Here is a 21,101-nt window from a genome sequence, read left to right on the forward strand (position 1 = left end):
AACATGAAATTCAGCAGTGTATTTTCTAATACTGGCAGTACTCCCTGGCTTTGATTTTTAGTTTCTCAACCTCTTTCTTTCCTTTCAGTGTGTCAACTAATGATGAGCTTGTTATTTTTCTTACCTTTGAAAAGTCCTTTGATACCTCCCATCTTTTTTACCATCTGTGCAAATTTGGTATATTGTGTCAAAAGTTCTTGTACATCTCTCGTTGACACACCTGATCCTCTTGCTACTCTTTGGATTCTTCCTGGTTGCTTACTGAAAACCTTGGCACCATCAGTACTGTCCAGTTCTGTAGGCAAGGGTCAATAACTTTCACGTACACACAATTAACATTCATTGTCAAAGCAGTTACATGCAAATATCTTACACACAGAAAATAAATACAGTGGTGAAACCACCAACCAGATTTAACAAATGTTGTTATCATCTGCTGTGTCTTCATCTGGTTTTTAAAAATTAAACATGGAATATATTCAAAAGAATATTTATAATATCCATAAGCTATAAAAACAATAAAACAAATACACATCTACTCACCCTACAGTTTAAGTAAAATAGAACATTGTGAAAATTTTTCTTTGAAAAAATTTTCTTTGTCCACCCTTTCTATATCTCATATCCAACTGCTCCTCAGAGTATATGCCAGAGGTATAAGGTATATTTCAAAGAGGAACAAAAGTGCTTACCTTAGCTCTAAATAACTATTATCCTTTAAATCATAAATTTAGGCATATAAGCAAGTAGAAGGAGGTAGGTTCTATCTATAATCAACAGAATAATTGTATATTTCCTATATAATCAAGTAATTACTACTAGTTTTTTAACGCCTTTTGTAACATAAAGAATGAGTTAATTCCTTCCAGTGTTTTGATAACTCTTAGAATACGAGGTACATTTCTTATGGCATTAGTTGCATACAATCTCAGGAACAAAATTTCTATTATGTTTGCATTCTCTCCACAATATCCCACAATAAGTGATCACCTAACTTTGATTTAACAACCCTAGGAGAGATGACCCACTATCCAAAATAAGTCAATCTATGCCATTCTAATACCCGTAATTATGGAAAATATTTTCACATATTAAAATGAAGTATGTTTGCCTGACATTCCTTCCTATTTTGCATAGATGTCTCCTTGCCAGGCATAAAGAATAAGGCTTTCAAATTATTTGAGAGCCATGATGTCTCCTGTGAATTTTCTCGAGGTGACAAATATCCAACTCTTTTGACTGTTCCTCTTATAACATGGTTTAGCACCCCATTTACCACGCTGATTTCCTAACTACATTTTCTAATTTGTCTATGCCCTCTAAGCATATTGTCCAGAAGTGAACTGAAATCCAGGGGAAGACTAATTACTCATGTAGTACAAATAAAGATCAAATTATCTCATAATAAACTTATAGTCTGTTAAAACCTCTAAATCCATTTCATAAATGCAGCTTTTAAGCCACATCTTCATGATAAAGTATTTAGAAAATGTGTATCATATTCCTTCCAAGAGCTCAAATGGAGTGAGAGAAAGAAGACAGCGAATAACAGCACATCCTGGCAAGCAATAGGAGAGAGTTAAGCAAAAAGCAGAAGGGGACATAATTCAAAGAAGAAAGAAGTCAGGAAAGGCTCCATGCTGGTGGTTTCTCTTTAACTGTGTAGTCCTGAAGGACAAGTATAAGTAAAGAAGAGAAAAGAGCAAGGGATATTCTAGGAAGCAGAACATGGATTCCTAGAATAAATGAAACTAGTTTTGTGTAGAAGGAACAATGCATGGATAAGAGCTGAGAGATTTAAGAGATTATAAAAGTAAGTAAGGACAAAATTATAACAGAACTTGTACACCAGGCTTAGGAGTTGGGAATTCATCACGAAGACAACATAGAGCCACTGAAAGATTTCGATCCCAGAATTGTTATGTTTAGAAAGATTATTCTTGTGGCAGTGAGGAAGGCAGATTAAAAGAGTGAAAGGGCTTCCCTGGTGGCGCAGCGGTTAAGAGTCCGCCTGCCGATGCAGGGAACACGGGTTCGAGCCCTAGTCCGGGAAGATCCCACATGCCACGGAGTGGCTGGGCCTGTGAGCCATGGCCGCTGAGCCTGCGCTTCACAACGGGAGAGGCCACGACAGTGAGAGGCCTGCGTACTGCAAAAAAAAAAAGAGTGAAAAAAGAGAAAGGGAAGTGTCAGGAGGCTACTGTAGCAATCCAGGTAAGGAATGATGAGTGTATGAACTAATTCAGGGGATATAGAGACAAAGAGGAGAGAGAAGATACGAGAAATACTTAGGAAGTATAACTCACTAAGTCTAAGGTGATGTTAAGGTTTCTGTATTGTACTTGAAGTGATGAAATACTGATACGAATGGACTGTGATAAGTATGTATATATATTGTAATACCTACAGCAACCACTAAGAAAACTACTCAAAGAAACATACTAAAAAACATACAGATACATTAAAATAGAATAATAAATAATGTTCAAACAATCCATAGGAAGATAAAAAAGAGAAAACAAAGAACAAAAATCAGAGTGAACAAACAGAACAAAAGATAAAATGGCAGAACTTAAATCCTAATATATAAATAATATATCAGTTAAAAGATTATCAGAATTATTAAAAAAGAAAAAACATAACATGTTGTTAATATGAAACTCACTTCAAATATAATGATACAGGTAGGTTAAAGGTAAAAGGATAGAAAAAGATATATAATACAAACAACTAATTAAAAGAAAGCTGGAGTGGTTGCATTAATATCAGATAAAGTGGAGCAGGGCAAAGGAGAGCATTACATACATAATGATAAAAGGGTCAGGTCAATTCACTAAGAAGACATAACGATCCTAAATGTGTATGCACCCAACAAAAGAGCCTCAAGATACACGAAGCAAAACTGACACAACTGAAAGGAGAAAAGTTAGGCATCTCAATACCTCTATATCCATAATCAATAGAATGACTAGACAGTAAATCTAAGTTGACCCCAGTTTCTAGCTTGGGTAACTGAATAGATAGGTGGAAGTGTCACTCACCAAAGCAGAAGCACTACATTTTGGAACTGATGTACCTCAGAAAACTCTCAAACGTGTAACAGAGATGTCTGTCCACCATTCAGTGAGCACCTAGACAGGAAGTGATCCAGAGTATAGACTCTCAAGCCAGAAGCCCAGCCTCTCCATTCCCTAGCTAGTGACCTTTGGCAGATTACTCAACTTCCCTGTGTCCTAATCTGTAACAGTTAGATTGTATTTTGACCCCAGAATTGTCCCTGAAGAGTTGTTGTGGGTTAAAATATGTAAAGTGCTCAGGACAGTACCTAGGGCAGAATAAATACTCTAGATATGGCTGCAGTTATTAATTCTACATTCAAAACTTTTTTTTTTTTTTATTTTGCGGTACGCGGGCATCTCACTGTTGTGGCCTCTCCCGTTGTGGAGCACAGGCTCCGGATGCGCAGGCTCAGTGGCCATGACTCACGGGCCCAGCCGCTCTGCGGCATGTGGGATCTTCCCGGACAGGGGCACAAACCAGTGTCCCCTGCATCGGCAGGCAGACTCTCAACCACTGTGCCACCAGGGAAGCCCTGCACAACTTTTAATAGTGTTGAAGATACACAGATGAGAGAGAAACATTATTTGGGTTACTATGAAGGCCTAGAGATCAGGAAAGACGTAGAGACTACAAAAAATAATCAGGTAGTAGACAAAGCATAGATGTGGATTAATTATTCAAAACTGAGCAGAATGATAAGAAACACTAGCTGAGGACAGAAAACTGTAGCAGATATTCATTTAAGAGGTTGGGTGAGGATGAGACCAGTGAAAGAGACTAAGTGAACAAGAAAGGTATGTGTAGTTCCCTGGTGGCCTAGTGGTTAGGATTCTGGGCTTTCACTGTCGTGGCCCCGGTTCAATCCCTGATCTGGGAACTGAGATCCTGCAAGCCAAACAGCACAGCCAAAAACACAAACAAACAAAACAAAACAAAACAAAAAAAGCAAACAAAAAAAAGAAACCAATAAAGGTAAGGGTAAAATGGAGAGATGGTATAATGGAAACCAAGAGAAAAAGGTGTTTAACATCCAATGTTGTAAAGGTCAAGAAAAAAACTGAAGAGTATCCATTAGAGTAGACCAGTGGAAGGTTATTGAAAATCTTTGTATGATCTATTTCACAGTAATGGTGGGGAGAGAAGTCAGATTTCAGTAGTTTGGGAACATAAAGCATTCTTTTAAGAAGCTTGACTGAAAAGAGAGAGTAAAAGCATGCGGGAGAAGTGAAGCCTAGAAAATGTGAAATTGTGAACTTAAGAAAGAATGTTTATATATTGATGGGGGAAAAAAGTCAGTAGGTAAGGAGAGACTGCAGATATAGCAGAGGATTTTACTGATGGAGAGAGGTCCTTGAAAAAGCTTTAAGAATGGTTTGTGGCTGTCACAATCTCATAGATAAATCAGCCAAAGGCTGAAAGAATTCAATGCCAAAAGCCTGTATTTCTTTGTAAATAAGAACAGAGATCAAGAGCAGAAGGCCTACAAAAGGGTGATAAATATTTGGCATGCCTGCTGGGTTCAATCGGAAAGGGTGCTACAAATACTGGGAAAAAGATAAAGAAGTCATGGGTCTAGAGATATTCATGGGCTGAGGACCTGAAAGTACAGGAGAAAGGGATAATGTAGGATTAGAGATAAAGCAGTGTACTTGAGAAGACCAAACCTTGAGAGTTACAGAGCAAAGTAAGCTGGTAAACACTGCATAAACTATCTCTCTCTTACAGATTCCCAATTCATGTTAGCATATTAGAGCTCTGAGGAGACATACAATAAATAAACTTACTAGTGTTTTTTTTTTAACTCAGCGTTCCCCCAAATTTATTTGACTACAGAACTCCCCTTTTAAGTTATTTCTATCAACACCATAAAGAACTTGTGTTCTCTCCACAGAACTCATTTGGAGAAGCACTATACTAGACATTTCTCTCAATGAGGAGGTCAACCCAGTAATCCCAACCCTCTGAGCAAGAGCTTTCAAGCAGCTAGAAATCTCCCTAACAATCATCTTTCAGTCTAAATTTTCCCCATCTTGTTCACAAGAATATAGTTAAACTCTCAACTTACTGATATTCAGAACATTGTCCTCCAAGTCAAATAATCTACCACCTTACCTTGATCATTCATACTATCCATTATTGTCATTAATTTCTTTAGCCTGGCCATTGACTCTTGTTCATTTCCTTTGCTCATAAAATCTGTTCCGAAACCAGGGATCATCCCCTAAAAGATATATTAAACATAAAATCAATAATAGCTTGAGATTAATTGTTCAGAATGTTCACATTTAACTAATGGCTTTAATGTTAATAAGTTTTAAAAGTATCTATTTTTACCCAAATATTAAAATAATTAAAGCAAGTGTATCTGTTCTTAGAAATTTTAACAAAAACAAAAGCGGTTAGAAAAAAACTTTTTAGTATAACTAACCAAGATCTGACTGAAGGGGCCCATTTTCATGATATTTTGAAATTGTTCATACATGTCTCGCAACGTAAACTGACCTGAAATACAATATAAATGATGCAGATATATTAGAGAATGAACATTTCCAGTCAATAAAACCTAATGATTTTCCTTAATCATGGGCTCATCTTGAAGCACACTTATAAAATATCCAATCAATAAATATTCACTCAGCAGTTACTACACACAAGATCACAGGATGAATACAGTGGAGACAGATAGATCCTATCCTAGAGAAGCTCATATTCTATCAGAGAAAATGGACATAAATACAGGAAATGTGAAAACAAAGGAGACAAACTATACCTACTAGGATAACTGAAATTAAAAAGTCTGACAACACAAGTTAAAGAGAATGTAGAACAAACAGAACTCTCATATACTGCTGATGAGAATTGTAAAATGGGCAAAAGCACTTTAGAAGATTATTTGGAGTTTCTTACACAGCTTAGCTGTCCATGAACTGGAAAGTGGATAGACTCTGAATGAAATACTACTCTCAGCAATAAAAGAACAGGCTATGGGCTTCCCTGGTGGCACGGTGGTTAAGAATCCACCTGCCAATTCAGGGGACACAGGTTCAAGCCCTGGTCTGGGAAGATCCCACATGCCGTGGAGCAACTGAGCCCAAGCACCACAACTACTGAGCCTGCGCTCTAGAGCCTGCGAGCCACAACTACCGAGCCCACGGGCCGCACCTACTGAAGCCCAGGCGCGTAGAGCCGGTGCTCTTGAACAAGAGAAGCCAGCGCAATGAGAAGCCCATGCACTCTAACGAAGAGTAGCCCCCTCTCACCACAACTAGAGAAAGCCCGTGTGTAGTAACGAAGACCCAATGCAGCCAAAAGTAAATAAAATAAATAAATTTAAAAAAAAAAAAAAGAACAGGCTACAGGTGAGTACAACCACCTGGATGAATATCAAAAATATTATGCTGAGTCACAGAAACCATGTGGGAAAAAAAGATACACTCTAGGATTCCTATAATATGAAGTATTTACTGGGAAGGGGAATAAGCAGACTTTCTAGAGTAATGGAAATATTCTATTTCCTGATGGAGTGTAGATTATTGTGCATTTGTCAAAGTTGATTGAATGATATTCTTAGAATCTGAGCATTTCATCATTATGTAAATTCAGTTAAGGAGAAAAACAGAAAGAACAAGACAAAGGAGAAAGATTATTTTCTATTTTTGTCCAAAGATATAAACAAAAATGGTGTTTGGTTCTAGGCATTCTGAATTTGAAGTTAGCAGTACAATATCTTAAAAGAAATGTTATAGCCGGCAGCTAGAAATGCAAAATAAAACAGTGGTAGAGAAGATTAAGGCTAAAATATATATTATACAGAAATGACAACTGAAGCTATGATAAATATAAGAAATCCACTGTCATGGAACCCAAGTGAAGAGTCTGAAAATATAAAAGGCAGATAAAACTGTTAAATACTGGGAGCCAAGAGGAAAGAGAAAGGTCACTACATTTGGAAATCAGGAGGCCCTTGGTGATAACAGAAAGGAGTAGAATGTTAGAAGCAGAAGCAAAATACAGAGATATAAAGAGAGATCCAGGAGTCAGAAAGCAGACTGACTAGGAATATATTACCCAGTTTAGTGTGGTAGTAGCAGGGGGAAAGAATCAGGCAATAAAGGATAGATTCATTCATTCAACAAATATTTACTAAAGACTTATTAAGTGCCAGAAACTGTACTAGGTACTGTGAACATAAAAGAGGAAGAACACAGCTATGAAACCTACCTTCACTTTCCAGCAGGGAAGACAGACATCAATCAAATCATTGTGATGACTCATACAGCAATTACAGGATTCAATGGAAACATACAGTAGGGGGTTCTAACTTAGTCTAAGGATAAGGTAGAATGTCCCTGAAGCACATTTAAGGAAAGACTTGAAGTATTAGTAGGAGTTAGCCGGTTTGGCTGGGATAAAGAAGGACAGAAGTAGAAAGAAGAGAGAATAACTACCTAACAGGCAGAGGGACCAGCAAAGGCAAAGGCAGAGACAGCAGCGTACATGTGAGAAACTGATAGAAATTCAGCATGACCAGCACACGGAATGCTAAAAACAATAGTGTCAAAACATGACTCGGAAGATGTGGGTTAGATAGTGGAGTCATTCAAAACTACTCTAAGGGAAATGGGAAGCTACTGAAAGATTTTAAGAAAGGTAAGAGGATCAAATTTGCATTTCTGAAAGATCATTTCGGCTGAAGTCCAAAAAACTGATCCAAGGGGAAGAGTCCAAAAAACTGGAATATCTGTTAAAAGACTTAGAATAAACAATCTAGATAAGAGATGAACTTGCATAGTTGCTGGGAAGTAGGGGATGGAATGGAGATAATTAGGAGGTAGAATCACTAGGACTAATGACTGATCGGAAAAGGACTGGCCAGAGTGAGGAAGAGATGAGTTGATGACAACATCCAAGTTTCTGACTTTGGCAACAAGACAAATGATGTTAAATTCATAGATGATAACATTGGGGTGGGAGGTTAGGATGGGAAGACAAGGATAAACTGAACTAAATGTCTAAGGAAGATCTAAGCATCTAAACATACAGATATGAGTCTGAAGCTCCAGAGAAAGAAGATGGCCTAGAATGATCCCTGGAAAACATCAACATTTGAGAAGTAAAGGCATAGGCACCTGACAAGATGAATGAGAAGGAGCAAAGAGGCAGGATAGTATGTGGCCATGGAAATTAAGAGTAATACCATTTTGAGAAAAACAGAAATGGTCAATAATATGTTAAATGCTTCTGACATGCTGGACATTTTACATATATCAGCTAATTTAATCTTCACAACTCTATGAAGAAGATAGTATTATCTACTTTTTACACATAAGAAAATTGAGGTTAAGTAATTTGAACATGATTTTTTTCAATTTAATTAATTAATTAATTAATTTGGCTTCACCCCGCGGCATGTGGAACTTCCCAGACCAGGGATTGAACTCGCACCCCCTGCAGTGGCAGCGTGGAGTCTTAACCACTGGACCACCAGGGTAGTCCGAGGTTAAGTAATTTGAAAAAGTCACATGTTAGATTAAAAAACTTGAGCTCTTAATCACATTTCAATAGGAGTTGACTTCAATGTGGAGTAAAGAAAACATGTGTGGGTATTTAATCTCATTCTTTTAAATTTCTTTTTGTATGTTTTATTACATATAAATATAAAATTTATAAGTAAACAAACAAATCAGAAGAGAGTATTCTAACGTACTTTTAACCTGTTTTACTCCAAGGAACCCAATGAAAGCTTCAATTTTAATCTTAATGCAATTTGATTACAAGAAAGAAAATAAAAACACTCCATTCTACAATTGCTTAGATGCCTGAGATTTAAAATGATTTATATATAAATCTAAAACAGTAAACATTTGAAGAATTGACTTTAATGGATGTATCATTTCAAACAAATTATAGCTTTATCAAAAGAAATCCAGGTAAGTCATCTGAGATCAAATGCTTTTTGCTACTCATATACCATGTTTCAACTTCTCTATAAGTGCTTCATTGTCATCCAACTTCAACTCGTTGACTTTATCTATCAGTCCTTCAATGTCACCCATACCTATAAGACCCAAAAAAGTAAAATTAATAACCAATAGTGTATCTGTTTTACATTATGCAAAATGCATGCACATACATAATAAGCCTGTGAGATAGGCACTTCATAGGTGAAAAACTGAAGCTGGAGAGGTTAAGTGACAAAGCAGGAACTGCAGCCCAGGGTTTAATTCCAAATTCCATGCTCTCAAACACCTGGAGACATTATGAAAGTTTTGCTGCCATTATCACTGCTATTACTACAACCACATGCTTCTGTATTGAGCTCTAAAATTTTTCCAAGGAACTTTCCATCTAATAGCTCATTTTACCACTCTAACTACAGGAAGCAGATAACCACCATCCTTAGTTTGCAGGTAAAGAAGATAAATCATAGAAGAAAATTATTTTCCTGAGCTAGTTAGCAAGAGGGCAGAATTAAAATCCTAATCTGTTCTAAAAATTCATACTATTTCTTGAAGGTTTTTCTATATCCCCACCACTGTACACACCAAGAAGTTTGCTGATGAAAGGCTGCGTTTTGAAAGGTTCAAAGTCATCTATATGTTCCCCTGTACCAATGAAAATAATTGGACTTTTTGTGGCAGCAACTCTGCAAAGAAAAAGAAAACACAAAATAACCTCAAAAAGGAAAACAAATTTCTAGAAGATTTTAAAGGTAATTAGACAAAGGTACATAGCTCAAGTTTCTTCTCACTAGCTAAAGGAGAACTGTATCAGAGGTACTCCAAAATTCTGTTTCTATTTAAACTTCTTTTACAGACCATACTAGGTCCACCATTGGAATATATTTTAAATGATTAATAAGAAAGCCATAAACACACACACACACACACACACACACACACACACACACACACACTAAGCCCAAGACACAGGACAATAACATCAATGATACTTACGCACTGAGTGCACCACCTCCTTTTGCATGACCATCAAGTTTTGTCACTATTACTGAGGCTACATCTACTTTATCTTTAAAAGCCTTAGCCTGGGCTTCACAAGCCTGCCCAATGGAGGCATCCATCACATAAACAATGTTATCGGGTTGCTAGAAAATTTAAATAGAAAAGATATATATTTTTACTGACTTTAAGCAAATTTCATCATTAGAAGCTATAAAAAATATTTATTATAATTATTCAATCAATCAGTATTTACTGAGGGAGTACTATGTATTGGGCACCATTTATGTCCTCAGTCAAAGAGATGAATAAGAAAATCCTTATGCTTGTGGGACCTACATTCTAATCACTAGAGACAGATAAAAAAATAGGCAACTAAACATTTCAGATGTACAACAATTAAAATGGAACAGAGAAAATCAGTTCTGAGGTGTGAGAGGTTTCTTTCTGTAGGGTGGTCAGGGAAGACCTGTCTGGAGGTAACATTTGAGCTGAGGCCTGAATAAAGAGGAAAAAGTTAAGCAATGATCTAGAGGAATCACACTCTAGACAAATGCAATAGCAACAGTAAATCAGAGAAAAAAAGTAGAAGAGTGTGCGCTGAAAGCAAAATAAATAAAGGACAGATGAGAATATTTCCCTTAGGTCTGCTCACATAGGTCAAAATAATGGCACAGCTAAACAAAACAAAACAATGTATTAGTATTAATCATTAAACAAAGAATTACTGCCAACACCTCAATGGCAAAACATGGGTTCATAATATGTGCTATAGATTACCTATAAACCACTTCTTCTTCCCGTTATTTCCATCACAATTTTAAAGAGACACTAATTGATTATTAATATTTTTAAATGCTTCATTTTAAAAATCTTTCAAAATTCACCTAAAGCAAATGTTTTTAATTTAATTTAAATAATTTACAGAAAGGAAATTCAACAGCTATTAAAGGTTCTCATTTTTTTTTGCTTGTTACTTTTTCTTATACATACTAATAAGATGATTAAGTGAGAAAGGAAATATTTCAATACTCATGAAAATTTCATATTAATGTACAGAAGATTAAGTCCTTATCATACAGACAAAGGAGCCCAAAATAAAAATATATTACTTGGAATCTTTCTTACAGGCAAAAAATAATTTATATGGTTCATAAACTCAATCAGGATTTATAATTAATTTAACCAAAGTCTTAATAATGTTGTTAAATTAAGCTACTTACTATAGCATTAGCAACTTGAAGCATTTCTTCAAACAAAGAGTCTTCTTGTTTATGGCGGCCACTTGTATCAACAATAATAATTTCAAAGTTCTCATTTTTGAATTTCTCCACTCCTTCAGAGGCAATGATGACAGGATCCATTTCTGTATAGCTATTTAACATGGAAAAATGACTTAGCAGCAAAACTTCCAAATAAGAAAAATTTGGAAACTGTTAGTGCACCCTTAATCTACTCTGAAAAAGTCATAATGATCACAATTTCAATTTAGAAGTATAAAATCTAATAAGTATTAAATATAACAACCCACTTCTAGAGCAGCATGAAGCAGTAATCAGTTTTCCAATTACAAAATCCTGTATGATTCTTTTTTTTTAAATAAATTTATTTAAAAACAATAAATAGCCCCCATATTTATTTATTTATCATTGGCTGCGTTGGGTCTCGGTTGCTGTGCGCAGGCTTTCTCTAGTTGCAGTGAGCGGGGGCTACTCTTCGTTTCGGTGCGCGGGCTTCTCATTTTGGTGGCTTCTCTTGTTGTGGCGCATGGGCTCTAGGCATGCAGGCTTCAGTAGTTGTGGCACACGGGCTTCAGCAGTTGTGGCGCACGGGCTTAGTTGTTCCATGGCATGTGGGATCTTCCAGGACCAGGGCTCGAAACCATGTCCCCTACTTTGGCATGCAGATTCTTAAACACTGCGCCACCAGGGAAGCCCAAAATCCTGTATGATTCTGCTGCGTATCTTTTCTGAATGAGCTGTGAATTCCTCAATTTTTTTTACATTTTCTTTAATAACTGAACTTGTATTACATAGTGTTTTAAACATGCTTTTCCACTTAACACCCTTTTATAAGCAATGTTTTAAACATCTTTATTGGGGTATAATTGCTTTACAATGTTGTGTTATTTACTGCTGTATAGCAAAGTGAATCAGCTATACGTATACATATATCCCCATATCCCCTCCTTCTTGCCTCTCCCTCCCACCCTCCCTATCCCACCAATCTAGGTGGTCACAAAACACGGAGCTGATCTCCCTGTGCTATGCAGCTGCTTCCCACTAGCTATCTATTTTACATTTGGTAGTGTATATATGTCAACGCCACCCTCTCACTTCGTCCCAGCTTACCCTTCCCCCGCCCCGTGTCCTCAAGTCCATTCTCTACGTCTGCATCTTTACTCTTGTCCTGCCCCTAGGTTCATCAGAACCTTTTTTTTCTTTTTAGATTCCATGTATCTGTGTTAGCATACAGTATGTTTTTCTCTTTCTGAGTTACCTCACTCTGTATGACAGACTCTAGGTCCATTCACCTCACTACAAATAACTCAATTTCATTTCTTTTTAAGGCTGAGTAACATTCCATTGTATATATGTGCCACATCTTCTTTATCCATTCATCTGTCAATGGACACTTAGGTTGCTTCCATGTCCTGGCTACTGTAAACAGTGCTACAATGAACATGGGTACATGTGTCTTTTTGAGTTATGGTTTTCTCAGGGTATATGCCCAGTAGTGGGATTGATGGGTCATATGGTGGTTCTACTTTTATACCTTTAAGGAACCTCCATACTGTTCTCCGTAGTGGATGTATCAATTTACATTCCCACCAAGAGTGCAGGAGGGTTCCCTTTTCTCCACTCCGTCTCCAGCACTGATTGTTTGTAGATTTTTTGATGATGGCCATTCTGACCGGTGTGAGGTGATACCTCACTGTAGTTTTTTTTTTTTTTTACATCTTTATTGGAGTATAATTGCTTTACAATGGTGTGTCAGTTTCTGCTTTATAACAAAGTGAATCAGTTATACATATACATACGTTCCCATATCTCTTCCCTCTTGCGTCTCCCTCCCTCCCACCCTCCCTATCCCACCCCTCTAGGCGGTCACAAAGCACCAAGCTGATCTCCCTGTGCTATGCGGCTGCTTCCCATTAGCTATCTATTTTACGTTTGGTAGTGTATATATGTCCATGCCACTCTCTCAGTTTGTCACAGCTTACCCTTCCCCCTCCCCATATCCTCAAGTCCATTCTGTAGTAGGTCTATGTCTTTATTCCTGTCTTACCCCTAGGTTCTTCATGACATTTTTTTCCCTTAAATTCCATATATGTGTGTTAGCATACAGTATTTGTCTTTCTCTTTCTGACTTACTTGCAAAGGATTAATCTCCAAAATTTATAAGCAGCTCATGCAGCTCAATAACAAAAAAACAACCCAATCCGAAAATGGGCAGAAGACCTCATTATAGTTTTGATTTGCATTTCTCTAATGATTAGAAATGTTGAGCATCCTTTCATATGTTTGTTGGCAATCTGTATATCTTCTTTGGAGAAATGTATTTTTAGGCCTTCTGCCCATTTTTTGATTGGATTGTTTGTTCTTTTGATATTGAGCTCCATGAGCTGTTTGTATGTTTTGGAGATTAATCCTTTATCCATTGCTTCGCTTGCAAGTATTTTCTCCCATTCTGAGGGTTGTCTTTTCACCTCCTTTATGATGTCCTTTGCTGTGAAAAGCTTTTACATTTCATTAGGTCCCATTTGTTTATTTTTGTTTTTATTTCCATTTCTCTAGGAGGTGGGTCAAATAGGATCTTGCTGTGATTTATGTCATAGAGTGTTATACCTATGTTTTCCTCTAAGAGTTTACATTTAGGTCTTTAATCCATTTTGAGTTTATTTTTGTGTATAGTGTTAGGAAGTGTTCTAATTTCATTCTTTTACATGTACCTGTCCAGTTTTCCCAGCACCACTTATTGAAGAGGCTGTCTTTTCTCCATTGTATATTCTTGCCTCCTTTATCATAGATAAAGTGACCATATGTGCGTGGGTTTAACTCTGGGCTTTCTATCCTGTTCCACTGATCTATATTTCTGCTTTTTCTGCCAGTACCATACTGTCTTGATTACTGTAGCTCTGCAGTACAGTGTGAACTCAGGGAGCCTGATTCCTTCAGCTCTGTTTTTCTTTCTCAAGATTGCTTTGGCTATTCAGGGTCTTTTGTGTTTCCATACAAATTGTGAAATTTTTTCTTCAAGTTCTGTGAAAAATGCTGTTGGTAGTTTGATAGGAATTGCACTGAATCTGTAGCTTGCTTTGGGTACTATAGTCATTTTCACAATGTTGATTCTTCCAATCCAAGAACATGGTATATCTCTGCATCTGTTTGTATCGTCTTTAATTTCTTTCAAAAGTGCCTTATAGTTTTCTGTATACAGGTCTTTTGTCTCCTTAGGTAGGTTTATTCCTAGGTATTTTATTCTTTTTGTTGCAATGGTAAATTGGAGTGTTTCCTTAATTTCTCTTTCAGATTTTTCATCATTAGTGTATAGGAATGCAAGAGATTTCTGTGCATTAATTTTGTGTCCTGCTACTTTACCAAATTCATTGATTAGCTCTAGCAGTTTTCTGGTAGCATTTTTAGGATTCTCTATGTATAGTATCATGCCATTTGCAAGCAGTGAGAGTTTTACTTCTTTTCCAATTTGGATTCCTTTTATTTTTCTCCTGATTGCCGTGGCTAAAACTTCCAAAAGTATGTTAAATAATAGTGGTGAGAGTGGGCAACCTTGTCTTGTTCCTGATCTTAGAAGAAATCATTTCAGTTTTTCATCATTGAGAATAATGTTGGCTGTGGGTTTGTCATATATGGCCTTTATTATGTTGAGGTAGGTTCCCTCTATGCCTATTTCCTGGGGAGTTTTTATCATAAATGGGTGTTGAATTTTGTCGAAAGCTTTTTCTGCATCTATTGAGATGATCATATGGTTTTTATCCTTCAATTTGTTAATATGGTGTATCACAGATTGATTTGTATATATTGAAGAATCCTTGCATTCCTGGGTTAAACCCCACTTGATCATGGTGTATAATTCTTTTAATGTGTTGTTGGATTCTGTTTGCTAGTATTTTGTTGAGGATCTTTGCATCTATGTTCATCAGTGATACCGGCCTGTAGTGTTCTTTTTTTGTGACACCTTTGTCTGCTTTTGGTATCAGGGTGATGGTGGCCTTGAAGAATGAATTTAGGATTGTTCCTCCCTCTGCTATATTTTGGAAGAGTTTGAGAAGGAGAGGTGTTAGCTCTTCTCTAAATGTTTGATAGAATTCGCCTGTGAAGCCATCTGGTCCTGGACTTTTGTTTGTTGGAAGATTCTTTTAAATATAAATTTATTTATTTATTTATTTTTGGCTGCATGCGGGCTTTCTCTAGTTGCAGTGAGCAGGGGCTACTCTTTGTTGCGGTGCGTGGGCTTCTCATTGCAGTGGCTTCTCTTGTTGTGCAGCACAGGCTCTAGGCACGTAGGCTTCAGTAGTTGTGGCATGTGGGCTCAGTAGTTGTGGCTCGTGAGCTCTAGAGTGCAGGCTCAGTAGTTGTGGAGCACGGGCTTAGTTGCTCTGCAGCATGTGGGGTCTTCCTGGACCAGGGCTTGAACCCGTGTCCCCTGCATTGGCAGGAGGATTTTTAACGACTGCGCCACCAGGGAAGTTCCTTTGTTGGAAGATTTTTAATCACAGTTTCAATTTCAGTGCTTGTGATTGGTCTGTTTACATTTTCTATTTCTTCCTGGTTCAGTCTTGGAAGGTTGTACTTTTCTAAGAATTTGTCCATTTCTTCCAGGTTGTCCATTTTATTGGCATGTAGTTCCTTGTAGTAATCTCTCATGATCCTTTGTATTTCTGCAGTATCAGTTGTTACTTCTCCTTTTTCACTTCTAATTCTGGTTATTTGAGTCTTCTCTTCTTCATGAGTCTGGCTAATGGTTTATCAATTTTGTTTATGTTCTCAAAGAACCAAGTTTTAGTTTTATTGATCTTTGCTATCATTTCCTTCATTTCTTTTTCATTTATTTCTAATCTGATCTTTATGATTTCTTTCCTTCTGCTAACTTTGGTTTTTTCTTGTTGTTCTTCTTCTTTCTCTAATTGCTTTACGTGTAAGGTTAGGTTGTTTATTTGAGACGTTTCTTGTTTCTTGAGGTAGGATTGTATTGCTATAAACTTCCCTCTTAGATCTGCTTTTGCTGCATCCCATAGGATTTGGGTTGTCCTGTTTTCATTGTCATTTATTTCTAGGTAGTTTTTTATTTCCTCTTTGATTTCTTCAGTGATCTCTTGGTTATTTAGTAACGTATTGTTTAGCCTCCATGTGTTTGTATTTTTTACAGATCTTTTCCTGTAATTGATATCTAGTCTCATAGCATTGTGGTGGGAAAAGATACTTAAATGATTTCAATTTTCTTAAATTTACCAAGGCTTGATTTGTGACCCAAGATATGATCTATCCTGGAGAATGTTCCATGAGCACTTGAGAAGAAAGTGTATTTGTTGTTTTTGGATGGAATGTCCTAAAAATATCAATTAAGTCCATCTTGTCTAATGTGTCATTTAAAGCTTGTGTCTCCTTATTTATTTTCCTTTTGGATGATCTGTCCTTTGGTGAATGTGGGGTGTTAAAGTCCCCTACTATTACCATGTTACTGTCGATTTCTCCTTTTGTGGCTGTTAGCATTTGCCTTACGTATTGAGAGGATCCTATGTTGGGTGCATAAATATTTACATTTGTCATACCTTCTTCCTGGATTGATCCCTTGATCATCATGTAGTGTCTTCTTTTTCTCTTGTAATAGTCATTTTTAAGTCTATTTTTCCTGATTTGAGAATTGTTACTCTAGCTTTCTTTTGATTTCCATTTGCATGGAGTATCTCTTTCCATCCCCTCACTTTCAGTCTGCATGTGTCCCTAGGTCTGAAGTGGGTCTCTTGTAGACAGTATATATATGGGTCTTGTTTTTGCATCCATTTAGCCAGTCTATGTCTTTTGGTTGGAGCATTTAATCCATTTACATTTAAGGTAATTATTAATATGTATGTTACTATTACCATTTTTTTAAGTGTTTTGGGTTTGTTTTTGTTGGTCATTTCCTTCTCTTGTGTTTCCTGCCTAGAGAAGTTTTTAGCATTTGTTGTAAAGCTGGTTTAGTGGTGCTGAATCCTCTTAACTTTTGCTTGTCTGTAAAGGTTTTAATTTCTCCGTCAAATCTGAATGAGACTCTTGCTGGGTAGAGTAATCTTGGTTGTAGGTTTTTCCCTTTCATCACTTTAAATATGTCCTGCCAGTCCTTTCTGGCTTGCAGAGTTTCTGCTGAAAGATCAGCTGTTAACCTTACAGGGATTCCCTTGTATATTATTTGTTGATTTTCCCTTGCTGCTTTTTTTTTTTTTTTTTGCGGTACACGGGCCTGTCACTGTTGTGGCCTCTCCCGTTGTGGAGCACAGGCTCCGGACGCGCAGGTGCAGCGGCCATGTCTCACGGGCCCAGCCGCTCCGCGGCATGTGGGATCCTCCTGGACTGGGGCACGAACCCGTGTCCCCTGCATCGGCAGGCGGACTCTCAACCACTGCGCCATCAGGGAAGCCCCTCCCTTGCTGCTTTTAATATTTTTTCTTTGTATTTAATTTTTGATAGTTTGATTAATATGTGTCTTTGTGTGTTTCTCCTTGGGTTCATTCTGTATGGGACTCTCTGCACTTCCTGGACTTGATTGACTAATTTCCCATGTTAGGGAAGTTTTCAACTATAATCTCTTCAAATATTTTCTCAGTCCCTTTCTTTTTCTCTTCTTCTTTTGGGACCCCAATAATTCGAATGTTGTTGTGTTTAATGTTGTCCCAGAGGTCTCTGAGACTGTCCTGAATTCTTTTCATTTTTTTTTCTTTATTCTGCTCTACAGAAGTTATTTCCACTATTTTATCTTCCAAGTCACTTATCCGTTCTTCTGCCTCAGTTATTCTGCTATTGATTCCTTCTGGAGAATTTTTAACTTCATTTATTGTGTTGTTCATCATTGTTTGCTCTTTAGTTCTTCTAGGTCCTTGTTAAACGTTTCTTGTATTTTCTCCATTCTGTTTCCAAGATTTTGGATCATCTTTACTATCATTACTCTGAATTCTTTTTCAGATAGCCTGTCTATTTCCTCTTCATTTGTTAGGTCTGGTGGGTTTTTACCTTGCTCCTTCATCTGCTGCGTATTTCTCTGTCTTCTCATTTTGTTTAACTTACTGTATTTGGGGATATATCTTGGCAATTATAAATAATGCTGCTATGAACACTGGGGTACATGTATCTTTTCGAATTAGTGGGGTTTTTTTTCGAATGTATACCCAGGAGTGGAACTTCTGGGTCATATGGTAGTTCTACTTTTAGTTTTTTTTGTTTTGTTTTGTTTTGTTTTGTTTTCAGTACGTGGGCCTCTCATGTGGGCCTCTCACGTGGCTCAGCGGACACGGCTCATGGGCGAGCTGCTCCGCGGCATGTGGGATCTTCCCGGATGGGGGCACAAACCCATGTCCCCTGCATCAGCAGGCAGACTCTCAACCACTGTGCCACCAGGGAAGCCCAGGGGGAAACTTTTTGTTAACATTATATGTTTTTTTCATTTGACAGTATTGAACTGTATCAAAAGTTGCCAATAATCAAAAGAAGCCAAATTAAAATGAGATCCGTTTCTTGATTTTCAAGTTGAATAGAGTTTTGGTTTTTTTGTTTTTAATATTTATTTTTTATTTTTTTTATTTTGGCTGTGCTGGGTCTTAGTTGTGGCACACAGGATCTTCGTGGTGGTGTGCAGGATCTTTTAGTTGTGGCATGTGGACTCTTAGTTTTGGCATGCTGACTTCTTAGTTGTGGCATGTGAACTCTTCATTATGGCATGCATGTGAGATCCAGTTCCTTGACCAGGGATCGAACCCAGGCGCCTTGTGTTGGGAGCTCAGAGTCTTAGCCAGTGGAAGTCCCAAATTAAATACAGTTTTGAGGATTGTGAAAGTGTAGTAAAATAGGAATGAAATTAAACTTTTGAGACATTTTCCTTTTAAAAACCAAAAGCCAAAATGATCAGACCGTTTGATCCAATTTCAACTTGTAGGAGTATGTCATAACAATTTCACAGAAACAACATTACGTACTATTCATTTTGGCTATATTTTTAAGACCAAGAAGTTGGAAAACCTTAAATGGCCAACAGTAGGGCATTTATTTAATAAATGATAGCATAGCCATCTGATAGAATGCTACGTAACTTAAAAGTCATGTTTTACAAGAACATTTAATTATTTTATAAAATGCTTACAAAAGGATGGCTGTCATCAAAAAAGAATACAAAAGACAAATGTTGGCGAGGAGAGAAGCGAATCCTTGTACACTGTTGGTAAGAATGTGAATTGGTGCAGCCGCTGTGGAAAACAGTATGGAGGTTCTCAAAAAACTAAAAGTAGGGCTTCCCTAGTGGCACAGTGGTTGAGAGTCAGCCTGCCGATGCAGGGGACACGGGTTTGTGCCCCAGTCCGGGAAGATCCCACATGCCGCGGAGGGGCTGGGCCCATGAGCCATGGCCGCTGAGCCTGTGCGTCCGGAGCCTGTACTCCGTAACGGGAGAGGCCACAACAGTGAGAGGCCCGCGTACCGCAAAAAAAAAAAAGTTTCCCCCTAAATTAACAACAAAAATCAAGTAGAAATACACTTAATAAGAATATATGTGATGATTCACTTTGTTATACAGCATAAACCAACACAACATTGTAAAGCAATTATAGTCCAATAAAGATGTTAAAAAAAAAAAAGAATATATGTGAGCCTTAAATGAAGAAAACTATTATACTTAAGGGCAATTTTTTTTAACAAAAAAGACATAGCAGGTTCCTGAATGGAACTATACATGTATAGTAAAGATGTCAGTTCTCCCCTCAATTAATTGGATTCACGGTAGTTCTAATCACAATTTTAGGGAGATTTTTCTTTCTAGAACTTGATTAAAAAAAATCCAAAATTTTCCCAGGAAAATAAGCAGGTGAAAGAAGCAATAAATGTTGAAAAAGAAGACAAAAATTAGCATTACCAGCTATTTTAAAATATGATTAAGAAGGACTTCCCTGGTGGCACAGTGGCTGAGAATCCACCTGCCAATGCAGGGGGCATGGGTTCTATCCCTGGTCCAGGAAGATCCCACATGCCACAGAGCAACTAAGCCTGTGTGCCACAACTACTTAGCCTGCGCTCTAGAGCCCACGAACCACATCTACTGAAGCCCATGTGCCTAGAGCCCATGCTCCACAACAAGAGAAGCCACCACAATGAAAAGCCCGCACACCGCAATGAAAAGCCCTCACACCACAACGAAGAGTAGCCCCCAATAGCCTCAACTAGAGAAAGTCCGTGTGCAGCAACGAAGACCCAATGCATGCAAATTAAAAAAAAAAAAGATAAAGATACTATTAAAATAAAACTTACAAATGTAGAAAGAAATATTATCAAAGATGTTCATAAGGGCATTGATTAATGGAATACAATGATGTCATAAAAAAGAATTATCTTAAACAGTATATTGCCCAGAATTATTAAGATCCCATTTTTTAAGTAAACATTTTAATGAAGTATAACATATATGTGGAAAAGCTGTACAATTATAAACTTGTTGAATTTTCACAAAGCAAACACACCCAGATCAAGAAAACAACATAATTAGCACCTCACTCCTTCCCAAGAGTAATAACTACCTTGTCATAAGATCCCATTTTTAATCAACTGTATAGTGGTACGTTTACATACAATAAAATGCACTATTTTTATTGTTCATTTTAACGAGCTTTGACAAATTTACACAACCCATATAACCACTACCAAAGCAATCAAGGTACAAAGCACATAAGAGTCCATTTCAGTTAAAAATTATCTGTGTATGTCTGTGTATTTGTTTATATAGACACTGAAAAAAGCACAGATGGACATGCTACAAGCTGATAATTGGGAAGTGAAACTGCTAGTGCTTTCACTTCTTTAAAATTTTTAATTAAAATAGTGT

At 37.2% G+C, this 21,101-nt stretch overlaps 1 protein-coding gene across 3 annotated transcripts in view; it reads right to left on the reverse strand.

The window, feature by feature from the left end:
- Window positions 1-21,101, reverse strand: part of SRP54 (signal recognition particle 54) — a 46,209-nt gene that overhangs the window by 6,264 nt on the left and 18,844 nt on the right. For all 3 annotated transcript variants that reach the window (XM_079915092.1, XM_079915093.1, XM_079915094.1), the window contains 7 exons: window positions 11,243-11,393; window positions 10,017-10,165; window positions 9,606-9,706; window positions 9,032-9,118; window positions 5,489-5,562; window positions 5,173-5,281; window positions 125-295 (listed from right to left, as the gene is read on the reverse strand). In XM_079915092.1, coding sequence (XP_079771218.1) covers window positions 125-295; window positions 5,173-5,281; window positions 5,489-5,562; window positions 9,032-9,118; window positions 9,606-9,706; window positions 10,017-10,165; window positions 11,243-11,393 — 842 coding nt within the window. The remainder of the gene's footprint in view (window positions 1-124; window positions 296-5,172; window positions 5,282-5,488; window positions 5,563-9,031; window positions 9,119-9,605; window positions 9,707-10,016; window positions 10,166-11,242; window positions 11,394-21,101) is intronic.

The sequence above is a fragment of the Stenella coeruleoalba genome (genome assembly GCF_951394435.1).
Source record: "Stenella coeruleoalba genome assembly, chromosome: 2".
Lineage (NCBI taxonomy): Eukaryota > Metazoa > Chordata > Mammalia > Artiodactyla > Delphinidae > Stenella > Stenella coeruleoalba.